This window comes from Triticum aestivum, chromosome 6B (assembly GCF_018294505.1).
Source record: "Triticum aestivum cultivar Chinese Spring chromosome 6B, IWGSC CS RefSeq v2.1, whole genome shotgun sequence".
Lineage (NCBI taxonomy): Eukaryota > Viridiplantae > Streptophyta > Magnoliopsida > Poales > Poaceae > Triticum > Triticum aestivum.
Window position 1 is genome coordinate 538,978,706 of NC_057810.1, and position 13,030 is coordinate 538,991,735.

Genomic DNA, 13,030 nt, shown 5'->3' on the forward strand with positions numbered 1-13,030 from the left:
ACTGATACGAAAGCCCCTACATGAGATATAGAGACATCGGTTAAACTTCCAGTTGAACTATATAGGTTGAGCAAATTCATGCAGACCTTTGTGGTATGCAGACAAAAATATTGTTGAACAAACAATGAACCTATAATACACAAAGAAGCATTGGTGGGCCCTGACTACAGAAATTGGCTATATGCCAACATAATTCTAGATAGTATCCATTCACATAATTCAAGCTTAGAACTTGGTGAACCCTTCGAAAAACTTAGAGTCTAAAGAATAGTAATTGATCTATAAATTGACAAAGACATTCTTTTTATAATGCTTGACTTGTTACAAATAGTTTATGACAAGATCAAGGAATTGACTGTGACGAGATTATCTCATCATAGGAATACTTAAAGTCAGTTCAGGTTAAACTAGCAATTACTAAATAATTCAATTATGAGATATAATATATGGATGTGAAAATGATTCCCATGAGATGGAAAAAGAACCAAGGTTGTATATTTGATATGGTCTAATGTAATTTTGTCGATCCAGAGGATGCTAGTGTGTGCAAACGTAAGAGAACCTATAATGATTTGAAGCAAGGATAGTGGAGTTGGAATCTTTGTACTGATGAAAAGGTCAAATAATTTGATTTCACTGAGTAAAGCGAAGATGCTTGTATTTACAACAAAGTAAGTGGGAGCATGATAATATTTCTAAACATTATATGTGCATGACATATTGTTGATTGGAAATTATATAAATTTCTTGACATGGATTAAGACTTTATTGAAACTATTTTTCAGTAAAGTACTTATGCAATACATAGTCGTGGTATTAGGAATAATGATCTATGGAGATAGTTGTGTCTAATCGGGCTTAGCCAAATACATATTGGCAGAATACTAAAGCAGTTTAGTATGATATACGAAAGAAGAGTTTCTTGTCATAGTCACGTGGAAGGAGTTTTAAAGCAAGAATCAGTATCCTGAAATACATGATTTCATTCACACTTTGATAACCCACAAGTACAGGGGATCACAATATTCTTCGAGGGTAGTATTTCACCCAAATTTATTGATTCGACACAAGGGGAGCCAAAGAATGTTTTCGAGGTTAGCAGTTGAGTTGTCAATCCAACCACACCCGGAGAACTAAATATCTGTAGCAAAGTGTTCAGTAGCATAGTATCAATATCAACGATAACAGTAACTGCAATAGTTTTGTAATGATTGTAACAACAACAACAATAATAATAATAATAATAATAACTTAGCAAAGATCAACATGAGAAAGTGTAGGTATTAGATAAGCGATGGATATTTGTACTAGATGACATTCATCATATAACAATCACAATATAGAGCGACACGCAATAGCTCCAATTCATCAATAATGTAGGCATGTATTACATATATAGTCATAAATACTTATAATAAGAACTTGCACGACATCTTTTGTCCTACCCTCCCATGGCAGCGGGGTCCAAAGGGAAACTAATGGATATTAAGGCCTCCTTTTAATAGAGAACCAGAACAAAGCATTAACACATAGTGAATACATGAACTCCTCATACTACGATCATCACCGAAGAGAATCCCAATTGTTGTCAGTTTGGGGTCTACGGATCATAACACACAATAGGTGCATACAACTTGCAAGATAGGATCCAAAACACGCTTATGTTCATGAAACAATAACAGGTTCGGATCTGAAACCATGGCACTCAGGCCCTAATGACAACATTAAGCATAGCAAAGTCATAGCAACATCAACCTCGAAACATAGTGGATATAAGCGATCAAGCCCTAACAAATTGACTTGAGTACATGATAAATCTCATCCAACAACATCACCGTCCAGCAAGCCTGCGAAGGAATTACTCACTCCCGGTGGTGAGCATCATGAAGTTGTTGATGAAGAAGGGTTGGCGACGATGATGGCGATGAATCCCCCTCTCCGGAGCCTCGAACGGACTCTAGAATAGCCCTCCTGATGAATAACATGAGGTGGTAGTGGCTTTGTATTGTAAAACACGAGGAAACTTCTTCTCTTGTTTTTCTCTCAGGAAAACAGAATTTATAGGCTTGGAATTAGGTCAGACGATCTCCTGTGGGACCCACAAGGCATCAAGGCGCGCCCTAGGGTGGTAGGCGTGCCCTGTTGCCTTGTGAGCAACTAGTGCCCCCCCTCCGGCGGACCTTCTCTTCAGTATTTTTTATATATACAATAAAGAATCTCCAAAAAATCATCCGATTCCGAGAACTTTTATTTCTGCACAAAAAACAACATTAAGGTAGTTCTGCTAGAAACAATGTTAGTCCGGATTATTTCATTCAAATCATGCAAATTAGAGTCCAAAGCAAGAGTAAAAGTGTTTGGAAAAGTAGATACGACGGAAACGTATCAAATCCCCCAAACTTAACTCGTTGCTTGTCCTCAAGAAATTGGGTTGACAAACTGAAAGTGATAAAGAAAAACTTTTACGAACTCTTTTGTTCTTGTATCTATATAAAAGCTTCAATAGTAACCAAGTTTTCAGCAAAGATCAAGAACTAAGCATGTGAATGATAACACTTAGAATTCATATTTACTCATACGAATGGCATAATCAACTAGCGAGCAATAATAACATATCTCCAATGCCAACAATTTTTCAAAACAACCATGATATAATATGATAACATGGTATCTCACTAGCCCTCTCTAAGATCGTAAAACATAAATGCAGAGCACATCTGAAGTTCAAGCAGCAACTAAAAATTGTAATTCAAGGTAGAAGAGATCCAGTCATGCTCATATCCAGCATTAAATAGACTCAATGCATGTTAAACTAAGAATGACAATAGCGCTCTCAGGATTGGTGCTTTGAACAAGAAGGCGATGACTCAACAATAAAAGTAAATAGATAGGCCCTTTCTAGAGGAAAGCACAGATTTGCAGAGGTGCCAGAGCTCGAAGCATAAATCAAAGATGAATACCATTTTGAGTGGTGTGATTTTCCTGTCAAGGTCACGACAAAGGATTTCAATATCTTCCATGCAAAACACATTATCGGCCATTCCCATGCGGCAATGAAAAGTTTACTCCCCCTCAACCATACAAACACAATCCATGGCTAGCCGAATCCTCGGGTGCCCTACAAACAATCAACTTCCCAGGGGATTTTGTTTTATTATATGTTTCTTTGTTTTTTATGACAAGACTAGGCATCCCAATTACCATCCTCTCTTATGCAATGACAAGTGGATAAACACCCATCATGAGAATAACCCTCTTAGCATAGAAGATATTGACCGCCCCGTTGCTCCATGAGCGGTACGGGCACACAAAACAAATGATTATTTGAATTATTAGACATGGCACATGCAAATAAACTTGGAACGACAAGGTAATACCGTGTATAGGTAGGTATGGTGGACTCATCTGGAATAAATTTGGGTTTAAGAATTTAGATGCACAAGCAGTATTTTCGCTTAGTACAAGCGAAGGCTAGCAAATAGATTGAGAAGCGACCAACTAGAGAGCAACAACGGTCATAATCATGCATTGTGAATATTTAACATTGACTACGAGAATGAGTACGATATAAACACCCTGAACATAAATATCATGAATGTTGCATTGATTTTAAATCAACTACATGTGTGAGCATGTGCCAAGTCAAGCCACTTGAATTATTCAAAGGAGAATACCATACTAACATACTACATCATAATCATTTTACTGCATGTTGACACTTAAGTTAAATCATTATTCACTCCTAGATACTTAAGCATGGCATGAGCAACTATGATCTCTAATTGTCATCACAAACATATTAACTCATAATATGCTGAATAACGGATACTAAGCTAAAGATATTTACAGAAAACAAAAACAAGAAGGGCTCATACCATGTTTCCTTTGCCACAATCACTTCATAAAATTATCGTCATTATTGCATTTCACTTGTATGATCGAATGATATAAAAATAATAATAGTGAAAGAGTGTCGTGGACTATTAAGCTGAAATCTACAAATAATTTATTCAAAGGAGAAGACAAGGTAATATTGGCCCTTCGTTAGATCAACACCAAAGCATATGAGAGCCTCTCAAGAATTCTAGCATAGTCTTCTCCATAAGACGACTCAACAAAAAGAAGAGAAATTCAGAGAAATGCACTAGAATATTTTTTGGAGTTTTTAGTTTTTCTGAAGAAAAGAAAACTAAAGAAGAAAACGAAAAGCGAGAAAAACTATTTACACCGAAGAACTCTTAACAAACAACAAAAGAAGAAATGACAAATATTTTTGGGTTTTCTTTTAGTACTATGAACTAACTAAAGGAGAAACAAAAACCAAAAAGAAGCGAGAAATATTTTTGAATTTTCAATGTTTTCAAACACACAAAAGAAAAGCAAAATAAATCTAAGCATGGATATACAATGAAAAGGATGAACACCTTCAATTGGAATGAATGCGTGATGCATGAAAGTAATGTCGGTGAGAAAACATACTCCCCCAAGCTTAGGCTTTTGGCCTAACTTGGTGGTCACCACAGCTGGTTAGGATAATATTCATAATGATAGCTCGTGGAGGCGTTCTGTGACGCGTCCTCAGCAAGACGGGCAACCTCTAGTGCCGCAGTGTGCTCATGTACCTCATCCGCATATACAAAGCGCCTTTGTTTGTTCTAAAAATCAAAGAGGACGGGCGGAGGCAAAATAACAGAGACATCGCGGTGCTTATCAAACATCAGGTTATAATCATATTTGCAAATCTCACACTTAATAAACTTGTGGTGTTGCATCACCTCAAAATCTAGATACTTATCAGGTAATATGGGATCATTGGGTCTGGGAGAGACCCCACGTTTTGTGGCTACACATGAGGCATCAATTCCTCCATACAAATCACTGTTACCCACGTTTTGATTCAACCAACGTGCAAAAATTTCCCCAAGGTTATAATGTCTACTGTCATTTAAGGCAACATGAATAATGCCCAAATCAGGAGCACAAAGTGCACTACAGTCATGCTTACCAACAATACACATCCCATTAAAAATTACAAAGTATCGAATAGAGGGAAAATGAATACTTTTTATTCTAGCCCGCATCACACCCCTATCCTCATCATTGTAAAGGCTACAAAGAAATGCATCATAATCAGATTTCCATGGCTCGGCAAGCGAACCCCAATACATAATTTTACATGCGTCACAAAATTCATCTAGAGACATACTATAGGAATGCTCATAAAGATCAAATAATACTCTAGAATTGTGGGAATGATATTCAAACTTCTAAGTGAATGTATGGGTAAGGTTGGTGTGTTGCATGCACTTATCTGCGATGAAGGCGGTAAGCTCGGCATTTTGAACGTATTGATCAAATTCTTCCTCAATGCATGCACATGTCATGAATACGTCACACGACCATTGTCATGATTTCGCTTCAGAACCTTGCACTGAACTTGCCCACGGTTCAATATATGCTTGGTCTGTCGAGCTTTGGCTCAACGATCCTTCCGAGGAAATTCTCCTTGAAGAACTCTGATACGTATCCAACGTATCTATAATTTTTTATTGTTCCATGCTATTATATTATCAATATTGGATGTTTTATATGTAATTTATATCATTTTTGGGACTAACCTATTAACCTAGTGCCCATTGCTAGTTCTTGTTTTTTTTGGTTCTTTTGGATTTTTGGAAAATTAATATCAAACAAACTCCCAACAACAACAAAATCTTTGGATTATTTTTTTTCTAGACCAGAAGGGACCCTGGAAGGTTCAGGAGGAGGCCAGAAGAGCTACGAGGGAGCGACAAGCTCGTAGGGCGCGCCCCGGGGGGTGCGCCCCTTGAGCTTGTGGGCCTCTCATAACACATCCTAACCTAATTCCACTTCTATAAATTCAGAAATATTCCCGAACCAACGTAGGGCCACCCAAAACACTTTTTTCACCATCGCAAGCTTCTGTTCTTCCGTGATACCATTTGTAGGCCTTTTCCGATACTCTACCAAAGGGGGAATCGATCACAGAGGGCTTCTTCATCATCCTTGCTGCCTTCTGATGATGCGTGAGTAGTTTACCATAGACCTACGGGTCCATAGCTAGCAGCTAGATGGCTTCTTTTCTCTCTTTGATCTTCAATACCATGTTCTCCTCGATGTTCTTGGAGTCCTATCCAATGTAATCTTATTTGCAGTATGTTTGCTGGGATCCGATGAATTGTAGGTTTATGATCTAAATATTCATGAGAAGTAATTGAGTCTTTTTTGAACTTTATTATGCATGGTTGTTATAGCTTTGTATTTCTCTACGATCTATTGATTTGGTTTGGCTTACTAGATTGATTTATTTTTAGTGGGGGAGGTGCTTTGTGATGGGCTCAATCCTACGGTGCTCTATCCCAATGACAGAAAGCGGAAAGACACGTATTTATATTGCTTCCATTAAGTGTAAAACATTGGGGTTTATTCATATGGATTGAGTTTACTTTATCTACATCATGTCATCTTTCTTAAGGCGTTACTCTATTTTTATTAACTTAATACCCTAGATGCATCCTGGATAGTGGTCGATGGGTGGAGTAATAGTAGTAGATGTAGGCAGGAGTTGATCTACTTGTCTCGGACGTGATGCAAATATACATGATCATTGCCTTGAATATCGTCATAACTATGCGCTTTTCTACAATTGCCCAACAATAATTTGTTTACCCATTGTATAATATGTGTTCAAGAGAGAAGCCTCTAGTGAAACCTACGGCCCCCAGGTCTACCTTAATCATATATATAAAACCAAAATACCTTTGTTGCAATTTTTATTTATTTTATTTTACTTTGCAGTTTATCTATCTACCACTACAACATTTAATCCTTGCAAATAACGGCCAAGGGGATTGACAACCCTCTTGCTCACGTTGGGTGGAAGTATTTGCTTCTGTGTGTGCAGGTGCTGTTCATGAGGCTTTGTGTGATTCTCCTATTGGTTTGATAAACCTTCGTTCTCACTGAGGTAAATACTTATCTCTACTGTACTGCATCTCCTCTCCTCTTCGGGGAAAATTCCAACGCAGCTCAGAAGTAGCAGGAAGAATTTCTAGCGTCGTTGCCAGCGAGACATCATCAAAACCTATCAAGTACCTTCACACAAATTATCATCTACTTGTTCTACTTTTTATTTGTCTTTGTTTGTCGTTTTCATTCCCTCCCCCACTTCTATTTTTCTTACAGAAACACAAAAATATTTTTGATTGCTCGTCTACTTTCTTTGTCACTATGTCATGAGAATTACTATGATAACTCTTATCACGAGAAGTTGGTTGAGATTGAGAATGCTACTAAGAATTTGATGTTCACGCAGTATGAGCATAACAAATTCTTTGCTAAGGAACTTAAAGAACACTATGTTGCTAAACGTTGTTGGTAAACAACTTGATAAGGTTAATAAAGAAGTTTCTAACCTTCAATCTCAACTTGCTCTTACTGAAAATTTGATAGGAAAGATTTTCGATAAACAAACTACATTGGTAAATAAGGTGGCCGCTAAACCAGAGTCACTTTCGCTTACTAATCACGATGAAGATATTAAAATGATTGATGTCTCATCTGTTGAATCTTTATTTAGTAATATAAAACTTGATGAAAAAGGGACTGGATATGAGTCAACTTTAGCTAGAAGGCGTCCCAATTGTTCGGAGGGTGATGATCTTAATGATAAAAATGATAAAAGTGGGTTTGGAGAGGTCAAGACTTTAAATAGTGATGTGCCCACTACTTTGGATTACGAGGACTTTAATTATGATAATTTTTATTCAGTTGAATGTATTTCATTGTTGCAATCCATGATAAATTACACAATGTTTATGAACAAAATAAGGCTTTTACTAGACATATTGTAGAAGCTATGATAAAAGCTCATGAAGAAAAGTTAGAGTTGGAAGTTTTAATACCTAGGAAATTGCATGATGAATGGGAACCTACTATTAAAGTGAAAATTAAATATTATGAATGTAATGCTTTATGTGATCTGGGTGCTAGAGTTTCCACTATATCAAAATCTTTATGTGATGTGCTAGGCCTCACCGCTATGGATGAATGTTCCCTTAATTTGCATTTAGCAGATTTCACTATTAAGAAACCATTTGGTAGAATAAATAGTGTACTCATTCTTGCTAAATAGAAATTATGTGCACGTTGATTTCATTGTGCTTGTTATGGTTGCAATCCGTCTTGTCCTATAATACTTGGTAGGCCTGTCCTACGAACCATAGTGCTACTATTGATATGAAAGAAGGAAATGTAAGGTTCCAATTCCCATCAAAGAAAGGGATGGAACACTTCCCTAGAAAGGGAATTAAACCACCATATGAATCTATTATGAGGGCCACCTATGGGATTAACTTGAAAGATGACACCACTTGAAACAATGCCTTACACCTAGCTAGGGGTGTAGAACAATAGCGCTTGTTGGGAGGCAATCCAATAGTTATCTTATTTTCTCTTTTTATTTTTTATTTTTGTGTGTTGACAAAATATGCTAATGTTATGATTGTGTTTTTTAATGTTTTAATTAGCGTTTGTGCCAAGTAAAGCCTTTGAGATGATTTGGTTGATAGTTGACTTGATTATGTAAAAAAGCAGAAACTTTTGTGCTCACTTCAGGAATTTGTTGAAATCACTGGAATGTGCTTTTGATCTGAATTTTTTACACATAATTGATATACCAATTTCCCACATTGTCTTAATTTTTCAGATATTTTGGAGTTACATAAGTATTACGTTTGTTCATATCATTACAGATTGTTTGTTTTAGATAGATTATGTTTTCGTTGCTTAATTTGTTTGTTTTAATGATGCTATGGATTATATCAGGGGGTATAAGTCATGGATAAGTTATAATACAATAGGTATTATGCAATAATCAAATATGAATGGGTTTACAACAGTATCTAAACTTTATTATTTGCTTGTTATACTAACTGATCTCACGAAGTTTCTGTTGAGTTTTGTGTGCTGAAGTTTTCAAGTTTTCGGTGAGATCACGATGAATGAAGGAATAAGGAGCGACAAGACCCTAAGCTTGGGGATGCCAAGGCACCCCAACATAATATTCAAGGAAGTCCCAAGCGTCTAAGCTTGAGGATGCCCCCGATGGCATCCCCTCTTTCGTCTACAAACCATCGGTATATTACTTAGAGCTATATTTATTTATCACATGATATGAGTTTTGCTTGAAGCGTCTTGTGCCATTGTGCCATAGTAGTTTTTGCTTTGTTTGCTTTTTAGTTTACCACGATCATCTTTTGTTGGACACACATTTTAAAAGGGACATACATTTATTTGTGATTTGTTAAAATACTTTATGTGCTTCATTTATATTTTTTGATGAGAAAATGCTAGGAAACAAGACAGGCGAAGAGAAGCTGAGGGGAGTGGAGCGACGATCTGGTACTACCGAGTGAGAAAAGAATCAAGTGAGAACAAATAAAGAATCCTTCAATTCTCTTTTTTTTTGCGGGTACAATCCTTCAATTCTCTCTTTTTTTTGCGGGTAGAATCCTTCAATTCTCAATCCACACAAAACAAATCAGCACGAATCTCATGAAACAAAAAAGACAGCCACATATTCGACCGACTTCAAATGAAATTCAGGCAACTTACGTATATCAAAATTGTACATGATTACGTATTTGTAAACTCCAAAGGCACGGATAAAGAAAATAACACAATTTTTAAAATATTGTAGAATTGTGTGATGTGAATCCAGTTCCGTTAAATGGATACGATCCTACCTTTACCTTGACTAACCATTTATACACATTGATTTAGGCACCTAAATTTTTGGCAAAGAAAAAATTTTAGGCACCTGAATTAGTTAGTGTTCTCAGTAAGCAAAGCTCTACGCGCATGTTAAATGCAAATTTCTTTCGCTGGATTAAAATACAAGAGAAGCACACATTCATACTGCCATCTTGTAATCTTTCTACAATCCAAGAAAAGCCACCAACAAAAATTCGAAAAAATGTTCCTGCCATAGGATTACACTACGGCCATGAAAAGAAAGAGAAGTGATGTCCTACATTTTCTTCCTAATGTGTCTTGTGTATATATCAATATATGTACCTGGCTAAGCTATTTACTGTTCACCAATTGGCGATTGTGCAATGTAATCTTGAATCCTTGGGCGAGCGTTCACGAGATGACCGTCTTGAGCCTGTAGTTCTTGACGATGCCGCTGTACACGACGAAGTTGAGCGTGCACATTGCAGCCATGGCCCAGAAGAAGTAGTCGAGGTGGCCCTTGTTGAGGTCGTCGGAGATCCACCCGGGGCTGTCTCCCGTCGCCGTGAAGGCCTCCACGATGGCGTAGATGAAGGAGCTCATGTAGCTCCCCAGCGCGATGGTGAGCAGAGCCAGCGACGTGCACATGCTCTTCATGGTGTCCGGCGCCTCGTCAAAGAAGAACTCTAGCTGCGCGATGTAGCAGAACACCTCCCCGCCGGCAAGGAAGAAATACTGGGGCAGCTGCCACGAGATGCTGATCTCTTCCCCACGGGCCGCGCTGTCGAGCCGCTTCATTTCCACGAGCGCTGCCACCGCCATGGTGAGCGCCATGAGGAGCCGCCCGGCACCCATCCGCTGCAGCTGCGACGGCTCGCCGTCACCGCTCGAGGAGAAGCTCCTCAACGCCGGCACGATCACCTTGTTGTAGAGGAGTACCCATGTCATGACGCAGATCACCTCGAAGGAGGCCAGCGACGCCGCGGGCACCGGCACCGACAGGATGGTCATTTCCATGGCGCTGCCCTGCTGCACGAACGTGGTGTTCATCTGCGAGAAGGCCGATGACACGATGACGCTGGTGAGCCACACGGGCAGCAGGCGGAGGAGGATCTTGAGCTCCTCCACCTGAGTCACGGTGCACAGCTTCCACGAGGTCGCTGCCTCCGGCCTCTCCTCCATGTCCGACTCCGTGACGATGGCCGCCTTGTCGAGGAACTTAAAGTCGCTGGTGTGCGCGATCTTGGGCTGGGGCGAGTCGATCTTGTCGCTGACCTCGTAGAGGTGTCCGGCTTCGGCGGGCACCTTGACGCTGATCTTCTTGCACGCGGCAGCGACGACCTGGCAGAGGCTCTTGAGCGGCGTGCCAGCGGGCATGCGGCGCTTGTACATGGGCGTGGCGAGCACGAAGGCGGCGAATGCGAACGCGATGCAGGCAGTGGCGATTCCGAAGCCGAGGCCCCAGCTGACGTTCTGCTGGATCCAGACGAGGAACACGCCGGAGATGATGGGGCCGAAGCTGACGCAGAGGTAGAACCAGCTGAAGAAGGACGCCTTGCCCTCCCGGTCCGCCACGCTGTCGTCGTCGAACTGCTCCGCTCCGAACGGCAGCAGCGACGAGCGCACCCCGCCGCACCCGATCGCCACGAGGTACAGCCCCACGAAAGCCACGGTCTGCGAGCTCAGCCCCCACTTGCCGGCGGTGCCGGCACACGAGGCACCTGCCGCGCACAGCGCCGCCGTGGTGGTGGGCACGAAGGCGGAGAAGGTGACGAGCATCATGCCAAGAAGGTAGACGACGAGGGAGACGAGGATGGTGTTGTAGTTGCCCCAGAAGGAGTCGGCGATGATGGCACCGAAAACGGGGGTGAGGTAGCTGGTGCCGAACCAGGTGGCGACGTTGGAGGCGCTGGCGAGGTTGGTGCCGTGGAGGACGGTCTCGAGGTACACCACCAGGTTGGTGGAGATGCCATTGAACGCCGTGCTCTCCAGGCATTCGAACACTGCACCATTCAATTGCAAAAAGTTCAGTTAAACCACTAGCTCCTCTCCAATTAATCTACATTTTTGGTAACTGGAAAAACAATTAGAAGAAGATGGAGCTTTGCTTACATAGAATTACTGCTGGTGCCTTGCTGCCGCCGCGCTTCTTGTGCTTCAGGAGCGGCACCTGCAGCTGCAGGCTGTCGTCCTCTTGAACCTTTGGGCCATGACTCTGTAACAGAGATAGATTGCAGGAATTGTTAGCAACCAGAACAGAATCTGTATTTTTCTTAACAAGATGCATCTGTGTGACGAGTTCTGGCTGTGATGTGGATGTGGTTGTGTGATTAGGATATGCATGCGGTATTAACCACGTGTTAAAAACCATTTGGTCTTTTTTCTTCTCTCTGTTCTTGTAAGTTAGACTCGGTCTAATGGAGGTGCACAGATGCTCTTTTTGTGTTGACGGATGCTGAAGCGTGGTTCTGGATTTTGCATTTCAGTTTTCATTGTACTGATCCTCCTTCCAGTACGAACAGGTTGCAGCACAGGAGGAAGAGGAGGAGGATGGTGGCAGGGAGCTAATCGTTACCTCGGGCAGGAGCGGCGTGCGCTCGCCTCTCTCCATGGCGTCCATGTCGCCGACGAGCTGTGTGTCTAGCGGAAGCGGAAGCGGAAGTAATATGCGAATGAAGCTTTAGCTAATCCTAGCTGGTAGTTTGAGCTGTGTCCTCCGTGAACGCTTAGCTCGCCTCAGGCTTTGGCTGCTGCTCTGTCTGCTGCTGCTGCTGTGTTCTGCTGCGCGAGCGGAGTTTATATAGCAAGCAGGATTGACTTGGACAGGATCAGTGGCTAATAGTACTCATAATAAATCACGAAGCAACAAAGCTAGCACTGCTATTATAATCTCTCTCACCAACGACTGCTTATGCGTGCGCGCGCATACGAGTTTGTTCTCAGTCGCACCGCACGACTCCGCTCGCCATGCCGCGAAGTTTCGACGCAGTGGGTGGTGGCTAGCTAGTAGGTGCTTGCGGACTACAGGCTCAGGTTGCACGCAGCCACTCATCGCCGGTCTCCGGTCTCCAGAGTGTGTGCCATGTCGGATTGTTTATCTATCTATTAGTAATAGCAAACGTGGTGATTTGCTTGGCGCCGGAAGGGGGACTGAACTGGGCGAGGCGCCAAGTTGGGATCACAGGGACAGCCGGGTCGATGTCTCATCCAGTCGCGCGGTAGGTGCAGAGGCTGAGCAGGATGATGAGCTGATTATGTCAAACGGAGAACGATG

At 41.3% G+C, this 13,030-nt stretch overlaps 1 protein-coding gene across 1 annotated transcript; it reads right to left on the reverse strand.

Annotated features, from left to right (window-relative positions):
* Positions 1 to 9,945: 9,945 nt before the first annotated feature.
* Positions 9,946 to 12,603, reverse strand: LOC123134380 (protein NRT1/ PTR FAMILY 8.3). Its single transcript, XM_044553645.1, has 3 exons — positions 12,332 to 12,603; positions 11,869 to 11,971; positions 9,946 to 11,759 (listed from the first exon to the last, which is right to left on the reverse strand). Exons 1-3 carry the CDS (start codon positions 12,374 to 12,376, stop codon positions 10,168 to 10,170), a joined length of 1,740 nt encoding a protein of 579 aa, XP_044409580.1. The 5' UTR covers positions 12,377 to 12,603; the 3' UTR covers positions 9,946 to 10,167.
* Positions 12,604 to 13,030: the final 427 nt, after the last annotated feature.

What these genes read in the sequence shown, in the direction of transcription:
- LOC123134380 (XM_044553645.1), bottom strand. Translation starts at nt 12,376, where the DNA reads ATGGACGCCATGGAGAGAGGCGAGCGCACGCCGCTCCTGCCCGAG. An exon ending in GCACGCCGCTCCTGCCCGAG is followed by an intron (nt 11,972 to 12,331) that starts GTAACGATTAGC and finishes TCTCTGTTACAG; the next exon opens with AGTCATGGCCCAAAGGTTCA. An exon ending in GGCACCAGCAGTAATTCTAT is followed by an intron (nt 11,760 to 11,868) that starts GTAAGCAAAGCT and finishes TGAATGGTGCAG; the next exon opens with TGTTCGAATGCCTGGAGAGC.